The 25,274-nt window shown below is 33.3% G+C and overlaps 1 protein-coding gene across 3 annotated transcripts in view; it reads left to right on the plus strand.

The window, feature by feature from the left end:
• The window catches only part of Tenm1 (teneurin transmembrane protein 1), an 815,224-nt gene that overhangs the window by 513,648 nt on the left and 276,302 nt on the right, over nt 1-25,274 (plus strand). For 2 of the 3 annotated variants that reach the window (XM_058571492.1, XM_046468598.2), the window contains one exon: nt 17,717-17,869. In XM_058571492.1, the coding sequence (XP_058427475.1) occupies nt 17,717-17,869 (153 nt within the window). The remainder of the gene's footprint in view (nt 1-17,716; nt 17,870-25,274) is intronic. The other variant, XM_046468616.2, reaches the window with a different exon arrangement.

Below are 25,274 nucleotides of genomic sequence, written 5' to 3' on the forward strand. Positions count from 1 at the left end.
AAAATCAGTGAAAAGAACAAACAACCTTAAATCAAAAGAAAAGGGGAAATATGTGAAAAATAAGAAATAAAGAGGAATAAATAATAGAAACTCTCAAATAACTTTGTGTACTTTGCATAAGCCTTCTGCATTGTGGTTATACTATTTTGTATATTCACCAGCAATTTTTGAAAGTGCCTAAATCTCTATGGACTTGGCTACCAAACTGTGTTGTAAGCTTTTGAATCATTGTCAGTTTAACAGATTAGAGATGATATCTCCATGCAGTTTTATTTTTTATTTATCTATTTTGAGTGAAATTTAATCTTTTTATATTATTTAAGGATATTTTTGTGAATTTTATATTCATATCTCTTGCAGTCTTTTCTAGTTTTTGTACTCCATTACAAGATTTAGGAGTTTTATTTACTTAAAAAGATTCATCCTTTTGAATATGTAATTCTGACTGCATACTCTTAGGGGATATATTCTAAGGAAAAATCCCCACCAACTTTGAAATTACTTTGTAGGCTTATTTCTAATAGTAGTTTTGGTGTAATAATTCTAATACTATTTTGTATGTCTTTTAGGACAAGCAAATTAATAAGTATACTGATCCAATTGGAAACAAGGTTTAATGTGTGAAAAAGGAAATAATTATAAATAATGGAATGAGGACTGGGAATGTAGCTCAGCAGTAGAGCACTTCCCTAATATGTGCAAAGCTGTGGGTTCAGATACTAGCACATGGAATGAGGGAGAGGAAGAACTGTGATTTGGAAGTACAGTTAAAATTATCAAACTGAACGTGTGCTTTTTAAAAATATACATGTGTACAGATTTGTGTGTATGTATGTGCGTATTTACAAAGTTGATTACAAAACCTAAAAGCTTTTTTCTATGTATGTATTCCTGCTCCGTCCCCTGAAAGGACTTAAAAGCAATGGTACTAAGTAGTAATGAGCATACCTCATATCTAACCTTTGGTTTCTGAATATATTCCTACTGAAATATACTTGAAGAAATACCTATTCCTAGATCTTTGAAGGAAAAGAAGTACAAAGTAAACCTGGAATATTTTGTTCTAGAAAGCAAGATGTGTTCAGGCTTCTCATAATGAAATAAAAGACAATTGAAGGCATTCCCCTTGGCTAAATATGATCATCGAAAAGAACAACTATGAGCAACAACCAAAAAAAGGATATAATATTGTAGTATTAAAATCAAGTGCTTAATTTCTCAAAATAGACATGAATTATTCTTTAACTTATGTAGGTCCCTTTTTGAATAATTATTGTTTCTAATTTCCATATAAGTAAACTGAGTTTCAGAGAGTTTAAGTAATTTACCCCATAATGTAGAACTAGTGAATGGAAGAGACAGGTCTGACTTTTTTATTTTTAGTGATGGGGATCCAACCCAGTGCCTTGCACATGCAAGGCCACCATACTACCATTTTTCTATGCTCCTGGTCCCCTGTCTGACTTAAAGAGAGTCTATGCCTTCACTTATTACACTAAATAGCCTCTAAAATAAATGGTATTATATACCATTTATTACCTAGTTTGTGAACATCTTTCTATGTCATGAAATATTTTCTACAACATTATTTTTAATGGCAGCACCCTTCTATATGGTATATAGTTATTACTTTAACCAATCCCAGTTATTGGACATTTGAGTAATTTTTCAATATCTTGCTATTATATAAAATATCCTGTTGGATATCAATGTTTTATATCTGTTCAGTCTTTTATTAGTATAAATTTTTAAAAGTTCAATTTCTGGATGAAAATATTTTAAAGCATTTCCCAAGTTGTAGATATATTACCAATTTGTCCCAAATATTTTCTAACATTTTACACTACCAGCAGTATGTGGGGGTACTCATTTTCTCTGAATGCTTAAAAACTTTTTGATATCATAATTTATTCAAAAAACAAAAAGAAACCATTTTGATAGGCAAAAGGCTATTTCAGTGTTTTAGCATACCTTTCCCCCACCCATGTTTATTGAGATAAGATGAAAAATATAAATTATATTTATTTTAGGTATATATCATGATGTTTTGATTCATGTACACACAGTGAAATGATGACCATAATCAAATTAACTAACATATCTATCACTTCACATAGTTAAAAAAATTTTTTTGTGGGGGGTTGTAAAGCATTTAAGATCTACTCTAAGAAAACTCAAGCATACAGTTCAGAGGTAAAGTGCACAGTTAACATGCCTGAGGTCATGGGTTCAATCCCCAGCATTGCAAAAACAGAAAATTTCAAGTATCTAATACACTATTAATTATAACCACCATGCTATACATATTAGATATCCAGAACATACTCATTCTGTATAACTGAAACTGTATATTTTGACCATTATCTTCCCATTTCTCCTGCCCCTAGTCCCTACCACCTACCATTCTTCTCTCTGCTTCTGTTGGTTTGATTTGTTCAGAATCTACATATAAGCGAGATCGTGCAATATTTATCTTTCTGTCTCTGGTTTATTTCACTCAGAATAATGTCTTACAGGTCCATCCATCATTTGCAAGTCAAAAGATTTTCTTATTTATCAATTATGATATTGTTGATTGGAAGTTTTACCCCTTTACAAAACTTTGAATCTATCATCCCACCCTCATTGCTTGCAAGGTTTCTGCTGAAAAATCCACTGATATTTTTATGGAAGTTCTCTTGATGTAATCAGTTGCTTTTCTGTTTGTGCTTTGAAAATTTTCTCTTTTTCTTTGAATTTTCATAATTTTATAATAATATGCCACAGTGCACCTTTATTTATGTTTAATCTATTTGGAGTTCTTTAGGCTTTGTTAATCTGGATGCTCATTTCCCTCTCCAGATTTTTTTAAAAAATAATATTCCTATTCCTTTCTCGTTCTTTGCTCCTCCTGTAAATTCCACAATGTATATGTTGGTGAATTTAATGGTGTTCCGTGTTTACCATGGACTTTATTCATTCTTATTTCATTTTTAAAATTTTTGTTCCTCTTCCAGAGTAAATTTAAAGGAGATTGTCTTTGAGCTCACTTATTCATTCCACTTTATCAGGATTGTTTTTGAAGCTCTTAATGGAATTCTTCAGTTTATACATTGTGTTTTCCAGCACTAGAATTTGTTTGATTTGTTTGTTTCTTTATTGAGCTTCTCATAGTCTTTATGTATTTTTATCCTGATTAATTTACTGAATTGCCTCTTGATATCTTTTGCCTGTGTTTCTATTGGAGGGTATAGCTGATATTTATTAATTTATAAGGAATTTTTATACATTAAAATTTTTAACATTAATTGCCTATTTTAATGTTATATAAAAATGAAAATTAAAGTTTTAAGCCATAAGAAAATAAGAGACTGCCATATTCTTTTCCTGTATCTACTAATATCATGCCAAGTCATTTACAAAAACATAAAGAATAAATTTAGATCCATTTTCAGGTATCATATGAAGTTGAATAAACTTCCTACTACCTACCTTTTCTTTCTTAAAAAACCTTGAATCTAGTTTAAAAATAGACAATAAGAATTTGACCCAGCTATCGCCCTTCTCGGACTATTCCCTGAGGATCTTAAAAGAGCGTACTATAGGGATACTGCCACATCAATGATCATAGCAGCACAATTCACAATAGCTAGACTGTGGATTCAACCTAGATGCCCTTCAATAGATGAATGGATAAAAAAAAAATGTGGCATTTATACACAATGGAGTATTACGCAGCACTAAAAAAATGACAAAATCAGGGAATTTGCAGGGAAATGGATGGCATTAGAGCAGATTATGCTAAGCGAAGCTAGCCAATCCTTAAAAAACAAATGCCAAATGTCTTCCTTGATATAAAGAGAGCAACTAAGAACAGAACAGGGAGGAAGCGCATGAGGAAAAGATTAACATTAAACAGAGACGAGTGGGAGGAGAGAAAGGGAGAGAGAAGGGAAATCATATGGAAATGGTAGGAGACCCTCAATGTTACACAAAATTACATATAAGAGGTTGTGAGGGGAAAGGGGGGGAACAAGGGAGAGAATTGAACAACAGTAGATGAGGTAGAGAGGGAAGATGGGAGGGGAGGGGAGGGGGGATAGTAGGGGATAGGAAAGGCAGCAGAATACAACAGTCACTAATATGCCATTATGGAAAAATGTGAATGTGTAACCGATGTGATTCTGCAATTTGTATTTGGAGTAAAAATGGGAGTTCAGAACCCAATTGAGTCAAATGTATGAAAGATGATATGTCATGAGCTTTGTAATGTTTTGAACAACCAATAAAAAAAATTAAAGAAAAAAAGAATTTGGACAACAAAGTGATCAGTTTTAACAAAAATCCTAAGATTGAGACTGTAGATCCAATGGAATATATGACTTTGGTTACATAGGCCCAGTAATGCAATAAAATCATCAAAGTATTTTATAAAATGATTATTTTACTGATATATGTGTATTTTTAATTAAACTGATTTTTTAAAAATAGAGCAGTGAAGTTGGGGATTCAGACTGTCCTATGCAATTACCTGAGATGAATGGACAAAATGAGTTTGAATAATCAGTCTGTGGCAAAGTCCAGAGTTTTATTCTATGCAAAGGCAACTGGATGGCATAAAAATTTAACCTATACCATTGGCCTCATTAACCCAATATTTCAACCAAATTATTTTAGTACTAAAAGTCATTGAATAGAAAAAATGGATTCCATCTTCTCTTGGCCTTGAACATGGCAGAAGCAGTGCGGTTTAGTAGAATGAAACTGAGGGCTAAGTTTTAGTTTCCTCTTCTCTAAAATGAAGAAGTTGAACTACATGGTTTGTCTGTGGTGTTTTATTTCCAAAACAAGTTGTTAATTTTAGAACACTTTTAGACTTACATTGAAGTTGCAAATATAGTACAGAGAATTACCATAAACTCCTCATTTGCTTTCTACTATTGTTAATATCCTATATAAGCATGGTACATTTATCACAACTAAGAAACCAACAATGATAATTATTATTAACTGAACTCAATCTTTGATTTAGGTATTGACAGTTTTCCCCAATGTGGCTTTTCCATTCCAGGATAGGATATTAAATTTCATGCCTCCTTATCTTCCTCTGGCCTGTAATAATTTTCTTTACAAGATAACCTTGCCAGTTTTGACTGGTCTGATTTTTTTCAGTGCTGGGAATTGAACCTGGGGTCTTGCTCATGCTAAGCAAGTAAGTACTCTACCACTGAGCCACATCCCCATCCCTGGTCTGAATTTTTACAGAATGTCCCTCAATTTGGATTTTGCTAATGTTGTTATCATGTTTATACTGGAATTATGAGTTTTAGAAGGAAGATCACAGAGGTGCAATTGTCATTGCATCATATCAAGTGTACATGCTATCATCAGTGATGGTAACTTTAATCACCAAGATGAAGTAGTATTAGCCAAGTCTCTTTAAGATTATTTTCCTGCCTCCTTTCTAAACTCTACTCAACTAGTTTCTGGGGTTTTTTGTTTTTATTTTTTGCTGCTGGTGCTAGAGATGGAACCCAGGGCTTTGTGAACACTAAGAAAGTGCACTTTCACTGAGTCACATCCCTAGCCAACTGATTTGTGGTCTTTTTGAACTCTAACATACAATAATCTTATTGTGTTGCAGATAGATTTCCTTACCTGCACAGGTCAATTTTAGAGTTGAACTCATCACTCAGGATTGCATACTTGTGCTGGGTAGCTCAGCAGAAATTTCCTTGGAACCCACTTCTAACTATGTGGCTATGTGAGAATCTTCAGTTATGTTTCATAAAGTGAGACTATAACTGTTTTATGCTAACCTTTGTAAAATTCTATTCTACTAAAATGATGGCATCTTTAAAACATTAAGAATTGTTCTAATTTCTTAAAACTTTTACCAAAATAATCCAAAATTTACAATTTTCAGGCCCAGGGACCACAATGGTGGAGAAAAGGAAATAAGCAGCTTTGGGAGATGTTAATGAGGGAAGAGATATGAATGTCTGCTCTAAATTTGGAATTAGAAAATTAGGCAAAAGTTTTTTTTTTTTTTAATCTGCTCTACTGCTGTGTGAAAATGGCACCTGAAGTTCCCTCAAAGATTTGAGTTCCTCTATTCTCTCAAGAAAAAATATAACTGTGCAATCCTCTCATAGAGTAGGAAAGCAGAGAATTCAATGAGAAAATGACCTTCTGCCTTTATCTGCTTCCAGATGGTTTGGAAAGGTTTGCCTAAAAGGGGAATTAACCAGAGTTAATAATAATGGCTAACAATTACTGGGCATCGAGTATGTACCAGGCACTTTTAGGTATCTTACATGACTGATTCATTTTGTCTTCATAAGAACTTTATAGAGAAGATGCAGTTATCATGTACATTTTATGGTGAGGTATTGAGACACAGAAATTAACTATTTGCCCAGGCCACATAGCTACTTAATAGCAGAATTTGGATTTGAATTAAGGAAACTTGGCTCCAGAGTCCCTGGTCTTTACTACACCACATGACAACTGCCCCACTATATAGATGATAAGCTCTAAGAGGGGAAAGATGCTTTTTGTAATCAAACAGTTACTGTTGTATCCTCATCACCTAAAACAATGTCTAATACATAGTCAACCAACAAATAATAATTTCATGAAAGAGGAAAAGGCTTGAGGATCCTGATCCTGAATCATCCTCATTTCAATAATATATTGGTGACTCTTTTAGAAGAACACTATTATGGTGGCACCTCAGAAAACCCTGAACAAACTGAATCATTATGCTCACCACCACTTCATTTTCTGTACCTCCCCATTGGATCACATCTTAAAAGCAACTAAGAATGTTCAGTAGTTTTCTATCACTTCTCCCACTTTCCATCTTCTTTATTATATCTCTTGCCTCCACAGCCTCATATAGTCCCTGTTCTTTAATATTAATTATGAATAATCAAGAATTGGAAAGAGTTTGAAAGTCTCAATACTCAAATGTTGGCATAAAAATACATACATATAGGGGCTGGGGTTGTGACTCAGTGGTAGTACACTTGCGTATCATGCATGAGGCACTGGGTTCGATTCTCAGCACCACATACAAATAAATAAAATAAAGATCCATCAACAACTAAAAAATATTTTAAAATACATACATATAACTATGGAAATGACTACATGATCTTTAACCAGAAAATTGAGTTTCAGAACTTTGAGTGACCAGGAAGTGTGGACATGAATCAATTAATACATTTCCCTTTTTAAAACATAAACATACATAGGGAAAATGAGTAAGAAGAGGGAAGAACTGCATAGGTCTATTTCTTACTTTCCATAGTCAGAAATTTTATTTCAATCTTTTAAATAACCCAGATGATATCATTAATAGGTACTTAAGCCAGGAAAGAGGTGATGCATTTTTCAGGAAACTAAGAGATTTCCTATCATCTTAACAATGAACAGTGATTTGTTTGACAATGAAAGGAAGAATTAGTTGAATATAAGGTGAAGTAAAATAGGAAAGTAAAAGAAAAAATTAAAGAATCCAAGTGTTGATTTCTAGCTAAATTGATATTTTGCTACATTATTTATTAAACTGTTTTAAATTTATCCATCAGTATGCTGCTTATTTATCCTGACTTCACAAAGCAAATACTAATACAAAAATAAATAAGATTTGAGTTATGGAGAACACTTATTGGTGCTGTGACTTGAGATGAAACCACTAAATAATTGTGTCTGCTAATAAGGAATCCACAGATGGGCCTGTTATGCAACTACAAATGGAGATCATATATTAAACCTATGATAAGGTACCCAAATAGACATGTTATTTATAAATATTGCTGCAGTCTTGGAATGGAAAATATAAAATACATAGTAAATGAAAGTTTTAAGATAATATAATATAGAACTGGAACATTAAAATGATTTATTACTTTGATAGAATCTTCTCTAGCCTGGGTATTGGATAAAACTAGGACCATACTAAGGCAAAAAAAAGTGTGCTGCAATGGATAGTAATTCATTTCATTTAGAAGAAAGTAGGAATTCAAACGTGGAGCAATAAGAAAGATGCACTCATTGCCTCTGTTGTACTGTCTCAATCTTAGTTAGCATTTAATTTTACTTTTTCATTATGGCAGACTTGCAAAATATGTTCTGTAAAATTATTCAAGTTAACATGCTTTTTCTTTCTTTCTTCCTTTTGGTTGTTTTTGTTTAAATTAGTAAAGCCCTTTCTTCCAAAAGAAATTCTACCCATACCCAACACAACAGCCTTCTGGGCTTTCAAAAATGTTTGAAAGGGATCGCAAAGACATATTGACTACCTTCAAATTCCTTTGAAAAGGAACATTTAAGTATGTTTTATTTATGTTCATGATGTAGGGCAAGGAGAGATAATATTTTTAGTAGAAAATTCATATGTATAACCCTAGGAAAAAAAAGAAAACTTGAATGAAATTGCTGAGGCAAAAGTAAGGTACTATAAATAAATATTCATTGCTTCCTTTATTTAGTACTTGAAAAATGTTTTGCTGAAAACTAATGGTTTTCAATTCTGCATGTAATCTAGTGATTACCAGGATAAAACTGAGATCTAAAGGGCATAGTTCACCCATATACCAATTTGATGTTTAATGTAATACAAATAGGATTTATTTTAAAATGGAATGATAACCTGGTTTCTGTAATGTTTGCAGTCACTGCATTTAATTCAAGTAGCATTTATATTTGCAGTGATATTTCTTGTTGCAGAAACATCTAGTCCCATATGATGTCCACAAAGTATCTGTCTGGTGAAATTGTTTCCCCTAAGAGATAAGTTGAAAGCCTAAAGTCATCAGGGATCAGCATCTCGGTAATGTATTTGGTGTGTTTTTCAGAAAGGAGATTGTCCAGCATACAAGTAGATATGTAGCTTTGACAAGCTTTGGAAGTAAAGTAGAAAATCTGTAACATTCCCTAGCCTTAAAGAACATGAAGCAAGATATGTAAAGGAACTGGTAAGGGGAAAATGCTGGCAAAAATAGAAAATAAATTACCTCAAAAAGTATTGCATGCTTTTAACTAAACATGATTAAAATTTATGACATCAACTGTAGTAGTCACACTTTATTTGTGAGACAGATTTCAAACTTTCTACATAGGTTTATTTGGTAGAATTAGAAAATAGTCTCCAAAATTCTTGCAACAAATAAATAAAATATTCTGAGCTGAATATGTATGCATTTTAATATGCAAGATGAATTTCTTGGAAGCTCAGTTATATTTGTCTTAAAAATCTTACTTATTATCAAAGTACTATTTTGTTATTAAATGGATTTCAATATTGTCTGTAAGACAGTTGACCCAAAGTACTAAAAGATACAGAATAGCACAAAATAGTAATCCTATTTCTTGACACTAGCACTATAATGTAATTTCATAAGTTTAAATGTGTAAAAGGAATTCTTCCTAGCATCCAAATTTTTCTTATTCACATATGTTTATATATATATATGTGTGTGTGTGTGTGTTTTATATATAAATATGTGTATGTGTGAAAACAGAACTCTTTAGATTGAAAGAGTCTAAGAATCCAAAAGCCTTTACCAAAACCTCTATAGAATACAGTTTTAAATTTGTGGCCTAAAGGCTGAGGCAGGAGGATCATGGGTTCAAAGCCAGCCTCAGCAACAGCAAGACACTAAGCAACTCAGTGAGGCCCTGTCTCTAAATAAAATACAAAATAGGGCTGGGGATGTGGTTTAGTGGTAGAGTACCCCTGAGTTCAGTCCCCAGTACCAATATATATGTATACACACACACACACATACACACACATATATGTATATATATAATATATCATATATATATTATATATCATATATATTATATATATATCAGTTATTTTTTGAAGTTTCTCATGTTTTTTAATATATATATTTTTAGTTGTGGATGGACACAATACCTTTATTTTACTTATTTATTTATTTTTATGCAGTGCTGAGGATCAAACCCAGTGCCTCACACATGCTAAGCAAGCATTCTACTACTAAGCTACAACCCCAGCCCCCAAAAGATTTTAACAATAATATGAAAATGTTAAAGTATCCTTCCAGTTCCCCAAGCTCCCCCACTGAAAAACATCAATATTTTAGTATGAATCATTTCAATTCTCTTTATGCATTTTCATATATAAAATACATATTTTCTGCTTTAACGGGATATTAGAATATGCATTGTTCTACAATGTTTTTCATAGAACTATCTTTCTATGTCAGTTCTTGTAGGTCATTCCATGGTGTACTGATAAAAGTATGACAACCAGCTCTATGGACAAATGTGCAGTATTTTCTGATTCCCAGAGTGTAAAGACACACACCATAGTCTATTTCAACTGCCAACATAAAGTCACTGAAGGTGAAATTAGGAACAGATGCACATAGATGGCACTTATAAACCAGTATAAGATGGCTTCGGCACATCACTAGATTAGTCTTTTTTTCTCTCTTTTTTTTGGATTTTTATTTTGAAATAATTTTAGACTTAGAGAAAGTTTGCAAATGTAACAAAGAATTCTTGTATACCTGTCACTGAGCTTCTCCCAATGTTAACATCTTACAATAACCACAGTACAGTTTTCAAAATTAAGACATTAACCTTGGTATCATGCCATTAACTAAGCTCTATTTAATTCTGATTTCTTTTTTTTTCTGTTCTAATATCCAATCTAGAATCCTATATTGCATTTAATTAGCATGTCTCTTTAATTTCCTTCAATATAGCAGTTTCTCAGTATCAATTCTTTCAATCCTTATACAGATTTTTTTCCAGGAATTTGAAATTTAAATTTATTTTAACTGAAACATAAAAGTAGTAATATTAGTAGGTTGCCATATGATGTTTTGATACACATATACATTATGTAATGTTTAAATCAGCTTTACATAAGATTTCATAGTATAGATACATCATTCTCTCCCATAATTTGATATATTATCCCTTCTGATTTTTTAATATATTAACAAAGCCAATGTCTTAATAACAGTGTAATAAATTTCCTTATATGTTCTTTATGACATATGACACATGACATAATTATTTCTTTAGTATAGACTCCCAGAAATAGAATTCCTGTTCAAGGAACATTCACAATTTAATTTGTGATAGGTATCAAAATTTCCTTGCAAGGCCACTTTATCACATTACATTCCTATGAGCAGTGTGTAAAGGTAGTACTTGCTATACCCAAGTGCTGAGTTAGGTATCCAGGGCAGAAAAATGAGGAAGACATGATTCTCATCTTTTAAGTGCTTATTATTGATGAGGCAAATATGTAAACAAGTATCTGCAATTTAATTTGGTAGATTCTATGATAGAGTGCTAAAAGAGAAACATCTTGTGAAATGTTCTAGTCAGAATCTTCACTGTCCAATAAAAATGTAATATGAACCACACATATAATTTAAGGTTTTATAGTAGCCATATTAAAAAGTAAAAAGAAACAGATCAAATTTAATTTCATAAAATTTTTATTTAATCCAATATATCTACAACATTATCATTTCAATATGTAATCAGTGTAAAAATATTAATGTGATATTTTACACTCTTTCTTTCATACTGTCTTTGACTAGTCAAATTTCAAGAGCTCAGTAGACATGTGTGGTGCATGGCTGCCGTATTGGATAGCACAAACCTAAGTCATTCAAGTTGTATTTCCCACAAGCATTCTTGTGGTCTCCTTATAAGTGAATATTTTTTTGAAGGGAGTAGAATAGGGAAGTATTATTTGTTATATATGTTAGTAAACACCACCAGTCTAACATTAGAGAAAGGAAGTCCAACATCCTGAGTGCAGAGATATAACTGCAGCTTGAGTTGGAAGTTTCTATAGATATGTGCAAGCTAAGAAGAGCTTCAGTTTGTGAAGTCAGCCTGCCTTGAGATCCAAGGTGCTTGGTTGAGTTTGGCAATTGAAAACAGCAATATAATCCATTTGTTACCTTAACTTTGTAATGAATTTATAATTTTGGAACATAGTTCTTTGCAATTGGATAGAACAAGAAAAATAGTAATTATAAAATGTACATGGTTCATCAGCAGGAAACATTTGTTAAAAGACCATTAAGGGATTGTCATTCTTAATCAACTGAAAAAACATTACTCCTGGAATATCTAAATAGGCATACATATTTTTCCCAGCTATTGGATTTCAGTAAAATACAAATAATTGGACCCATATTCCCTGAAAGAGCTTGATAGTTTCCATCTCTACTTACTGAGTTTAAATATATATATATATATATGTGTGTGTGTGTGTGTGTGTGTGCGCGCGTGTGTGTGTGTGTGTGCGCGCGCATATGTATGTATATATACATATTGGTACTGGGAATTGATCCCAGGGGTGCTCAACCACTGAGTCACATTCTCCAGCCCTTTTTTAATTTTTTTTATTTTGAGATAGGGTCTCACTAAGTTGCATAGAGTCTAAGTTGCTGCAGCTAGCCTTGAACTTGAAATCTTTTTGCCTTAGCCTCCCAACCCACTGGAGTATGTATATTTGTATGTCTTTAGGAACAATAACTTTAACCTTGCTTGAGGTCATGAGTATTTGTATTAGATCTACTTTTACTAGCAATGCTCATTTATATGTGTATGTTCTGGTATGAGAGATTTTAGTGCTATTACTTTCTATTCACTTCCTGCTTCTTGGTGATCAGTTCCTGAAATGGTTTAGAGCACTGAGATAACATAATTGTGAATCCAATCCTTATGTGTATGAGTTTTCTATCACTTTTTTGACTCCTTAGTCCTCCTCACACAGCCCATGTAAGATTTCAGGACTATTTGTAATTTCTCTTCCCTCTGCCAGGAAGGTTCTTCCACCAGATATTCATAATGAATTCACATCATTTCAATCTTGGTTCAAATATACCTCCTCTGAGAGGCCTTTACTGACCACCTTTACCTGTTCTTTTCTTCATAGCACTTATAACTATCTGACAATATCTCATTTATTTATTTGTTTACATAGCATGTATATTCTGTTTCATAATTTATATTTTATCATATTTTTCTTTGTCAGTCTTAACCCATTACCCTGTCATATAAGTTCTGGGAGGGTAAGGAGTTTTTCATTGTTGGCACTGCTATAAACTTAAAAATAAAATAGTTCCTGGCACAAAGGAGGGCCTCAAAAATATTTGTTGAGCTAATATATGAATATAACTTATATCATAAATTTGTTCATTACCCTTAATTCTAGCCAGTTAGCTCATAATGCCTATACTTGGAATTGAAGGACTCAGCTAACTAAGATTTAAGGATGCATGTCAATATCCTCTAAGGATGCATGTCAATATCCTCTATGCATACACATATCCTCTATCCAAAGCTGACACATGGCCAATGTGTACTAATTAAGCCATCTTGGTTATTTATATCTGATAATGCATTTTGGTTGGACAGTACCTATTCTGTTTTGACAATTAACTATTTTAAATATTATATTCCCTGTATTCACCTGTATAAAATATGGAAAGTACATTACCAGTGTGCTTGGCATGTGCTTTGAATATATATGTTGAATAAATCAATAAATAATCCCCATAGGTGAAGTACTACCATATCCTTTTAGTTGTCCATTGACATATTCCACAGGTCAGCATAATTTTATTTATTTGCTTAGTATGGAAAAACTATTCTCTATTTTTAATAAAACTCAGACACTATAGTTGTTTAGTAACCACATTCTACCCTGCACATAAATGCACTTTGGGCTTTTTTTCATGCCTCAGCAATATGGAAGTTCAATTAGGAAGAGAGAAAAGGCCAGGAGCCTTTCCATGGTACTCCAGATCTGTAGCAAGTAATTAACTTTTATTATATATTCAAATATACATTCCACACAGTTTGTTCCCCAGGAGAGATATATTAAACTTAAGGAATTATAAAGCCTTACTACTCTCAAAGAGTATTCACTAAATGTGCCCATACCTCTGTATCTGCCTTGATTGGCTGCAAGCAGTCTATTTAATTTGATAGTAAAAAAATTAATCCTTACCTTATATATTTTGAAGTGAATCTCTCCACCACATGAATTTTTCTAACATTTTCTAGTGCCCTCAGGAAACTAGCTTAACTTAAAGTACATAAAATAGGTCTTCAAAATGAGAGCCACTCTGCCTTTTGTTACATATGGTCCATCTAATTTCATAAAAAAGTAATTGAACCAAGGAAATGAAACACATTTTCAATATAGTTAGTAATATCCATTATATCCAAATTATTGGGGGGGCACAGAATATACCAAATTTTCTGTAATACTGATAAATGCCTTTAACTGAGACAAGTATGTTAAACCAAACTTTGAGTCCTTTGGCAAGGAAATTTCAATAATGTCACTAGTATAACTTTATTAACATGCCATACCATACCTTACTCAGAACCAGTGTCGTTTGGTTTTAGTTGTTTCCAATAATTGCGAGAGAAATTCATCAGACAGTATTGGCCTTAATCCAAAGAAAAGGATAGAAACCAATTAAATGCTTAAAAGTTTTAAGGGTAAATTAAAAAGTAGGTGCTAGAAATCTCTTTAGTTCCAACTAAAAGTGGATGAATGATTTTTAAATAGGTTACCTGCCTAGCTTCTCAGTTTTCAGTCACTAGTTCATATACTAAATGAGTATATTAAATTAGCCCCTTTCAGATTGCCTGAGAACACAAAGAAAAATATGAGATGACTTATAAGTGGTTTCCTGCTTTTTTTTTTTTTTTGTCTTTTGGTAGAATTTAGTTGATATTGAAAAATATAATGAGAAAAATAAATTTAAAAAAATTCTGTAGCTTCTGCCCCAGGCACTATTCTCTCCCTTCAATTACCTCATTCACTCTCACATCTTAAACTGTTGCTTCTGTGCATGTATACCATTGTAGTCTTGTTCTAGTTTAAAATTTTCCCCAGAACTTCAACCCTTTTGTGGTTAATATAGCTATGTACATGTTCTACCAGTCCTTGGAACCCAACATCCCCAAAATTGAATTCATTGCATTCCTATAATCACCTCAAAGCATATGTTCAACTACTCATTATTCAATAAAACATATGTGGTACCAACTATTCAGAGGCTAAGTGAAGAATTCCCTAAATTTATTAATAATCCCACCATTTTTTCAGTTACTATGGCTGAAAATCTTTATCATTTTAAATTACAATTTTACCCACACTTTTTCTTATGCCTCACCTAGTATACCTACATACCTATATAAGATATGTATACACACACACACACACACCCATACACATGCACACATAGAGACACACACACCATGAACACATATAGAGCTTGTTGCCAAATTCTAAGTTGCCATTTATGAAATTTCTTCTTAAGGAATTGCCTTTTTTGCCTTCTCACTCTAAAAACTTGAGACATTCTTTGGACACCACCTTAATTGAGACACTAATTATTTCTCACCTATATTATTGCAATGCCATTCCAATTGGTTTCCTTGAATTATCTTTAGGCCTCCAGTTCATCCTTCTCCACACTATTACTGGGTTTATCTTTATACAAAAGGTATTCTGATGATATCATTTGTTTGCCTAAAACCCTCTTTTTCTCTGCATTGCTACCTAATTAATCTTTTGAAAGAAAATTCTGATCATCTCCCATCTGCTCAGAAAATAACAATGTTGCACTGTTACTTAAGATATTAACTCCAGTTATTCAAGGGTGGTATTCACTGATTGTCTTTCTACAATGTGACCCTAATCTACCTTTCTGGTTTTAACTTCCACAACTACCTCCACAAAACTAAGCTCCAATGGATCCAAGAAACTTAATTGTTTCAGTCAGCTTTTTCACTGCTATGACCAAAAGACCTAACAATAACAATTACAGTAGGAAAATTTTATTTGTGGGCTCACAGTTTCAGAGATCTCAGTCCATAGATGGCCAGCTCCATTGCGCTGGGTCCAAGATATGGCAGAACATCATGGTAGAGGAGTGTGGTAGAGGAAAGTGTCTCAGGATTTGCACCAAGAAGCAGAGAGAAAGAAAGCTCTGCTCAACAAGGAATACACACACACACATACACACACACACATACACTATATATATATATATATATAGTGTGTGTGTATATATATATATGCACACACATACACATACAATACATACATACATACACACACACACATACACACATATATACACTAAAGACAGGACCCCAGGGACCCACCTCCTCCAGCCACATCCTACCTGTCTACAGTTACCATCCAATTAATTCCTATCAATGAATTCATGCACTGATTAGGTTAAAACTGATTGGGTTATAACCCATTCATTTCACCTCTAAACTTTCTTGCATTGTCTCATACTTAAACTGTTGGGGGACAACTCACATCTGAACATTTCTTTTGCTTCAAGTACATCCTATACTTGACAAATTCATAATTGTTCAACCAGCCTCTTCTTCCCTCTCAATTGTCACCCATCAAAGTCCTACACATTTTTCAAAGTTCATCTCTAAAATTCATTCATAAAATCATTCTTAATCAGTCCAGCCAAATTTAAGACATCATTCCTTTAAACTGTTTCTCTTCAAATAAAATCTTCTTGTTCTCTAGGTGGCAAATATCACATGTTCACTGTAAAATATACAGAAAATATAGAAACCATAAGGAGGAAAATAAAAATCCTTTGTAAGCTCCCTGTACTATATCCTTCAGCATATTCTTGCTCCAGAAATGAACACACACACACACACCACACACACAAGTCAGATCATACTATTCATACTGTTTAGGAACCTGATATTTTTTTTCATATGATGCATCATGAATATTTCCCATTTAATTGCTTGATATTCTGCAACATGATTTCAGTAGCCACAGTCTTTTATTATTTACTATATTTAGCCAGTTATTTGATGAAACCTCGCTTAGTGAATATTTAGATTTATCAGAACTTTTTAGTATTATTTTCAAATGTTATGATCAATAGTCATAGTCTACCACATTCATAGTTAATTCATAGACATTGAATTATTGGCTCAAAGGATCAACCAGATTTTAAAGATTTTGTTTATTTGTTGGGGGGGAGGGTGCCACATTTCCCTCCATAAAGCTCACTGTATTTTTATATTTCTATCAAGATTAAGTGTGCTATTTCCCTGCATAATGACCAATTACATATACTTTTTAATCTTCTTACAAAAATCTGAACTTCTTGTGTCAATTCTTCCATATACTATTATGGTTATTTTATACTTACAATACTACCAAATCCCATGCCATTCGTCATCTAGACTTAAACACCTGTAGCAGCTGTCATAGGGTCTTATGCACATGAGGCATTCAGGATATATTTTCTGAATTGAATTGAATTGAATCAGAACCACTGGGAAGATTTCCCATGTTCTCTTGATAGTCTATTAACATTACTCTGCAGTAGTTTCCTTGTGCAAACGAAAGTTAGGTAAGTGGAGAGGGAACAGGTGGGTCACAGCACTGAAGAGCTGAGTTAAATCCCACTGTTACTGCTAATCCTCCCATCTCTAACCCTATTTCTGGGATATCTTTAGCTTCAGAGCTTTAACAACAGCTACTTGGAAAAGTAGTGTAGTAAAATGGTGTAGGTGTATACTCCTAGTTGCTCGACCTAACTAAAAGATAACTGGTTATGGTGTTTCTAGGTACAAAAGGATAGCTGGTTTTGGAGGCCTTGTCAGTGAGTTGGAATAAGTTAATATATGACTTGTTTTCTTGCAGCAGTACATTTGTTTGGCCTGACTTGGCAATTGCAACCAGTTGAAGGACAGCTCTATGAAAATGGAATTAGCAAAGGGAACAGAGGGACGGAATCCATGGATACTACTTACTCTCCAATTGGAGGAAAAGTTTCTGACAAATCAGAGAAAAAAGGTACAGTGATCAAAATGATTGATTGATTATTGATTAATTTTCTTCTAAATTAGTCATTAAGACCATATGTAGGATGGTTTCACTTCACATTAAATTTCATGATCACTTGAAAGAAGTACTCTAATGTGAACTGAATAAATACATGTAAATGTATTATCAAAACAAATTTTTCTTTTCTCCAGTGCCTTGAGTACAAACCAATTAAACTTTTCAGATATGTTGGCAATTTTTAAAATAGACAAATATTTACTGAATGGAACTTTCAATACAATGGAAATTACATTTCACATATAGCTACCCTGAAGCAACATGGGATTTTGATTAAGTTCTCTTGTGTCCAAGCCCAACATTTTTATATAACATTTTACAAAGGGCATACAGAAATTTCTTTTGTTTACAGTAAAAAAGGCTTTTTTTCTGCTTAATATGAGGGTGAATGTTTATGTCAAAATAGGAGAACATAGCTTTTTTTCTGGCTGGAGACCTTGAATCATTTCTAGTTGGGGAAATGTCATATCACTTTGAGTCCTGATTTGATAACTTTAACCAACATGGGCTTCAACTAACTATCTGACTGATTTACAATAAATTATCATAATACTAGTACTCCCAACTTCTTACTCACATTGAATGCCATTAGTTTTAATATATAATCATTAAAAACAACTGGATGTTTGTATTATGGCTGCTTTTCAAATAAGACTCAGTACAAAGGACCCAAGCTGTGTTAAATTTCAGGAAGACAATTCGAAAAACAGAAATGATAACATGTATAGCCAGCACTATCATAGGTATTTTTAGGAGATCAAAAATAAACAAATAAATGAGTGATCCAAACCTTACACTCAAGAAGCTTATGATTTTATAGGGGTAATAGGATAATTTTGTTTTGGTTCATCATTTCCAAATAAGATATGTTGTTTTTTGATTGCTTGAGCTAGTACTCTTGATGTGTGTGCTTAATTCCTTTTGGAGGGTTGTTTGTAGGTTTCATTTTTCTTTGCTTTTGAAATAGTTAACTTTGCTATGGTCCATGCTTCAATGAAAAAGAATACTCATGGGGTTGTGGCTCAGTGGTAGAGCACTGGCCTAGCATGTATGAGGCACTGGGTTCAATTCTCAGCACTACATATAAATAAATAAAATAAAGGTCCATCAACAACTAAAAATTATTTTTAAAAAATAATACTTATGGTTCAGGAGACGATAATAGCTTTGTTGTAGTTTTCAGTAATGATACAAGTTTTCTTTACATAGTTTGAAAATATGTTTCCAGGCTGGACTCATCAACAGCTTTATTGTTATTGCTGAGTGGAGTTGAGGGGCGTAAAGGATTCAGAGATGACATAAGAAGGGGTTTGAGTACACACAGATTTTTCTTCCTAATTTCCTTTACCTGATTTTTCTCATTCCTTTATGTCTGAAGAAATATCTATCTGCTCAGGGTTTCTTGTCATTGATATTGAAATTCAGAAATATCTGAAGGAAATGAAAAATATAAGATAGGAGTAGGTTATCACATAGGTATCATCAGAGTATATTTAATTTTGTATTCTATCTCAGATATCTTATGATACATTTCTAAAAAGTAGGTTGATGATGATGGCCAAAATTGCTTTAACAATTATCAGGGGTCAAGAATTGTTACAAACACTTTACTTGTATTATATCATGAAGGAAACATATTATGATTGCCAATCTCCAATTGAGAAACAGAAGCACAGAGAGAGTAAGTAATTTGTCCCAGATAACAGAGCTAGAAACTGGTGGACTGATTACAGAGCCCTGTTTCTTAACTTCTGTGCTATAATTAATCCTTGAATAACAGATATTTGAACTCTTAGGGTCCTTTACATGCCAGTTATTATTTGAAGATGTGTTGCAACTTGAAAAAAAAATTCACAGATCAACCATATAGCCTATAAGTAGCCAGAAAAAAAAATTAAGCCAGGTGCAGTAGCGCACACCTATAATCCCAGTGCTTGGGAGACTTAGGCAAGGAGAATCTCGAGTTCGTAGCCAATTTCAGCAAAAGCGAGGCACTAAGCAACTCAGTGAGACCCTGTCTCTAAATGAAATACAAAAATTAGGACTGAGGATGTGGCTCAGTGGTCGAGGGCCCCTGAATTCAATCCCTGGTACCCCCCAAAAAAAACAGGTAAGTCATGAATGCAGAAAAATATATGATATATGTAGATAACAGCTTATTTATCATTTACTATCATAAAATTTATGCAAAACTTTTTAAAAGTTAACATTTATCAAAACATATGCACAAAAATACTTATAGACCATCCATGGCACTATTCACAGTCAAAAGTAATGTAAACCTGAAGATGCAGTATTAGATTGTAATTACATAAAAATTGCATATAGTGCATACAGTAGTAGTATAATAACTTTGTTGCCACCTCCTATACCTATTGTGGTAAGCTCACATTTGAGAATATCTGCTTCAAACACCCTGTGGCACTGATCATCTCAATGTCAGCAGTTTTTTTCTCTAGTAAATTGTGTATCACAGTAAAAAAAAATGATCTCTTGAAATTCTTGCATATTTTCACTGTTTATAATTCATATAGCATACAAAATATGGGCTGATCAATTGATTGTGTTATTGGTAGGGCTTCTGATCAATGGAAGGCTACTAGCAGTTAGGTTTTTGGGGAGTCATAAGTTTTACATGGATTTTTTACCATGCAGGAAGCAGTGCCCCTAACCTCCACATGGTTCCAGGGTCAACTGTGTACTGAATATAGACATGAAATGTATACGAAGACCACAATTTTTTTTTACATAATAAAACAAAACCCCAGAATCTATTCATGATAGAATTTGGAGAAATTCTATTCACTTATATTTTTAAAGTATTGTGATAAATTTCATAAGTTAAAAAAGCAATTTGTATTCTGCTCAATTATAACACGGAAGGCAAAACAATTTCAATTTAATACTTTAGTAAGAAAAATCATTATAGATTGTTAGTATATAAACAAATTATTAGCTTAAACTGATTTTTTATGAATCCTGGACAAAAAAGTAGAAACATCATGTTTCTACTCTATTTGATCTTTACTTCTAATTACTTATCGAATAAAAGCAGAGCTCTATTTTTGATAATGCCATGTGTATAGTAAAGCAAACCTTGCAGAAGATGTAATACAATACATGGATATTTTCAAATGGTCAGCTGAATCCTTTTATAATTTTCTAGATAGCACATACCCTGTAAATACAGTTCTGGAAGGTTGTATTGATGCTTTATGCCCTAAATTATGAAACTGACAACCACATAATATTTTTTTACATTATTTTCTTTACTATCTTGGAGGATTGAGCATTGTAGCATTGTGGTTAAGAGCCTGGACTCTGGAGTCAGGCACATGTGGTATAGAATACTGACTGTGTCATTTACTGACTTTCCAACCTTAAGTAATTGACACAACCTTACTGAACCAATGTCCTTATCTGTAATGTAAGGATGATAATAACAGTACCTGTCTCATATGGTTGTAGTGAGGAGTAAATGAGACAGTGGCTCTAAAGTATATATCATAATTTCTGGCACAGTGTTTAACAATAAATAATATTAGGCCAGAAGACTGGAAAATTACCTTCAGTTTTTAAAACATTCATTTAAATTCAATTGGGTCCTACAACACTGGTAGCAACTTTTCTATATATGATGATCTCCTTGCGATATGATGTTTTCTTTTCTTAAAATTTGGGCTATTTTTATTTAACCAATTTAACATCTATTGTTTTTAAATTACCACTATCATCAGATGATGGATAAGTAGAAAAGCACTTTAAAAAATCAAATTTACTAGAATTGGTGCCACATGAACAGTTATTGTATGTGTCTCATTAGGAAATCAAATTATTTTTTCAGCACTTAATTATCTAAATGAAAGGGGAAAGGGGTGTTTGGTTATAGACATTTAGTATGCTAAAATTTTTAAAAACATTCTAGAATTTAAGATGTCACACTCTCACACTGGCATATGCCAAAATAAAAATTTAAAGAAACCATAAGTTGTCATTGTTCAATAAACACTTATAGAATTTAAGGCATCATACTAATATAATCCTTAAGTATCTTTGAATCTTACATACTACTCACAACTCTTTCCATTTAACTAGCAAATATTATATAACAACTACTTCAAACAAAGCAAAGAAAGATAGGAACAAGGTTTACTTCTAAATCTGCATCATGTAACATTCATAAATAATTAAAATAATTGCAAAATAATTTATCAACAAGTTTAGAATATTAAAATCTTCATGCTTATCCAGTCCAACAACTTTATTTAAAGGTAAAGAAAATTAATCCCAAAAAGTTCAAGATCACTCAGAAAGAACTGGGACTAAAACTGAGGACACTGGTTCCACATTTTATGTTTTTTCAACTCTGTTATCATAATGATGTAACACAAATTAAATATGTAAATTGCTGAAGAACTTCTCAATCACGAAGTGTCAAACACAAAAACTGAACAAGTAAGGAAATTGATTTTATTCAGGCTATTGCAATATAGAGGTTTAGCTTAGTCTTTTATAGAGAGGAGTAGATAAGTTTCATGTGGGGTAATCCACAGGGGGATTGTTTTGTACTCGGGAAGTCTCCATCAGTTAACTGTGCAGAAAATGTTTATCTCTGTACCTAGCTAGTTTGGGGACACAATTTTAATGTCAGGTAATTATTAATGAGACAAATAATGGGGATTTGGAGAATCTTTGTCTGGGACTAAAAATGAGGACATCTGATTCCACATTTTGTTTTTCATATATTATTGTAATACTGGAACACGAATATATAAATTGCAGCAGTCATACAAAGAATGGACAGAGAGATTTATCTAATAAGACATGTAGGGAAAGTATGTCGTGTGTATTTGTGTGTGTGTGTGTGTGTGTGTGTGTGTAGTTTTCCAGTAAGCCACTTTTCAGAACACAAAAGAGTAGGGGGATTTTTTAGCCAGTACTGTTTTCCAGGAGCGTAGGGCTTAGGTAAAGCCCAACATTTTCAGTAGCTGTCTCAATGAGATAAAATTTATTGAGTCCAAGAGTACCGAATTCCTGCAAGTTGATGCAAAAACAGAACACCAGGAACTAAGAAGGGTGGTGGAAGAGAGAACTGAAGGATACTAAAGGCAGATTTTGTTTCCTTAACAATTTTGCAAAAGATTGGCCTTGAGGGGGAGTGGCATTTCTTTGAAATTCATCCTACAAGATCAATCACCACAAAGCTGAAGGAAAAAAAAATGACACTTTCTAGTCAGTGTCTGTTGAATATATGACCATGTAAACAACACTCATTTGATTGATACGACACAATTTATATCCTGTCGTGAAGATGCTTTAGCCAAGACCCAATAGTGACTACAGTTTCACCTCTCTATGCTCCACTTTCTCATCTGAAAAATAAAGGAGCTTGGCTTTCAACCCTTTCTGGGGCTAGAGAACAGGACTAATGGGTCAGTGAATCCCTTTTTGCAAATTAAATCTTACTTGAAAATTAGAAATTTAAATATAAAACAAAGAAGGTGATGGAAGGATGCACATCTTTTTCAAACCTCGCACTTCCTTTTCTTTTCCTTTCTATGCTATCCATTCTCTTGGCAGCTTCTAAGGCTTTGACTAACATGGGGTAATGCTCAGCAGGATGAGTTTAGCTCTGAGGTCCTGTCCAGATGTGCATGTAATGAGTCAATGAATTCAAATTCTGCAGTTAAGGAAGAACAATTAGTCAATCCAAGACAGGGATGCCCTCTCTCACCACTTCTGTTCAACATAGTTCTCGAAACACTGGCCAGAGCAATTAGACAGACGAAAGAAATTAAAGGCATCAAAATAGGAAAAGAAGAACTTAAATTATCACTATTTGCAGATGACATGATTCTATACCTAGCAGACCCAAAAGGGTCTACAAAGAAACTATTAGAGCTAATAAATGAATTCAGCAAAGTGGCAGGATATAAAATCAACACGCATAAATCAAAGGCATTCCTGTATATCAGCGACAAATCCTCTGAAATGGAAATGAGGACAACCACTCCATTCACAATATCTTCAAAAAAAATACTTGGGAATCAACCTAACAAAAGAGGTGAAAGACTTATACAATGAAAACTACAGAACCCTAAAGAGAGAAATAGAAGAAGATCTTAGAAGATGGAAAAATATACCCTGTTCATGGATAGGCAGAACTAACATCATCAAAATGGCGATATTACCAAAAGTTCTCTATAGGTTTAATGCAATGCCAATCAAAATCCCAATGGCATTTCTTGTAGAAATAGAGAAAGCAATCATGAAATTCATATGGAAAAATAAAAGACCCAGAATAGCAAAAACAATGCTAAGCAGGAAGTGTGAATCAGGCAGTATAGCGATACCAGACTTCAAACTATACTACAGAGCAATAGTAACAAAAACAGCATGGTACTGGTAGCAAAACAGGCAGGTGGACCAATGGTACAGAATAGAGGACACAGAAACCAATCCACAAAACTACAACTACCTTATATTTGATAAAGGGGCTAAAAGCATGCAATGGAGGAAGGATAACATCTTCAACAAATGGTGCTGGGAAAACTGGAAATCCATATGCAACAAAATGAAACTGAATCCCTTTCTCTCGCCATGCACAAAAGTTAATTCAAAATGGATCAAGGAGCTTGATATCAAATCAGAGACACGCCGTCTGATAGAAGAAAAAGTTGGCTACGATCTACATACTGTGGGTTCGGGCTCCAAATTCCTCAATAGGACACCCATAGCACAAAAGTTAATAACTAGAATCAACAAATGGGACTTACTCAAACTAAAAAGTTTTTTCTCAGCAAAAGATACAATAAGAGAGGTAAATAGAGAGCCTACATCCTGGGAACAAATCTTTACTCCTCACACTTCAGATAGAGCCCTAATATCCAGAGTATACAAAGAACTCAAAAAATTAGACAATAAGAGAACAAACAACCCAATCAACAAATGGGCCAAGGACCTGAACAGACACTTCTCAGAGGAGGACATACAATCAATCAACAAGTACATGAAAAAATGCTCACCATCTCTAGCAGTCAGAGAAATGCAAATCAAAACCACCCTAAGATACCATCTCACTCCAGTTAGAATGGCAGCCATTATGAAGTCAAACAACAACAAGTGCTGGCGAGGATGTGGGGAAAAGGGTACACTTGTACATTGCTGGTGGGACTGCAAATTGGTGCAGCCAATTTGGAAAGCAGTATGGAGATTTCTTGGAAAGCTGGGAATGGAGCCTCCATTTGACCCAGCTATTCCCCTTCTCGGTCTATTCCCTAAAGACCTAAAAAGAGCATGCTACAGGGACACTGCTACATCGATGTTCATAGCAGCACAATTCACAATAGCTAGACTG

This window comes from Marmota monax, unplaced genomic scaffold, assembly GCF_021218885.2.
Source record: "Marmota monax isolate L192 unplaced genomic scaffold, Marmota_monax_Labrador192_F-V1.1 WCK01_AAM20220418_F8-fsc00054, whole genome shotgun sequence".
NCBI lineage: Eukaryota > Metazoa > Chordata > Mammalia > Rodentia > Sciuridae > Marmota > Marmota monax.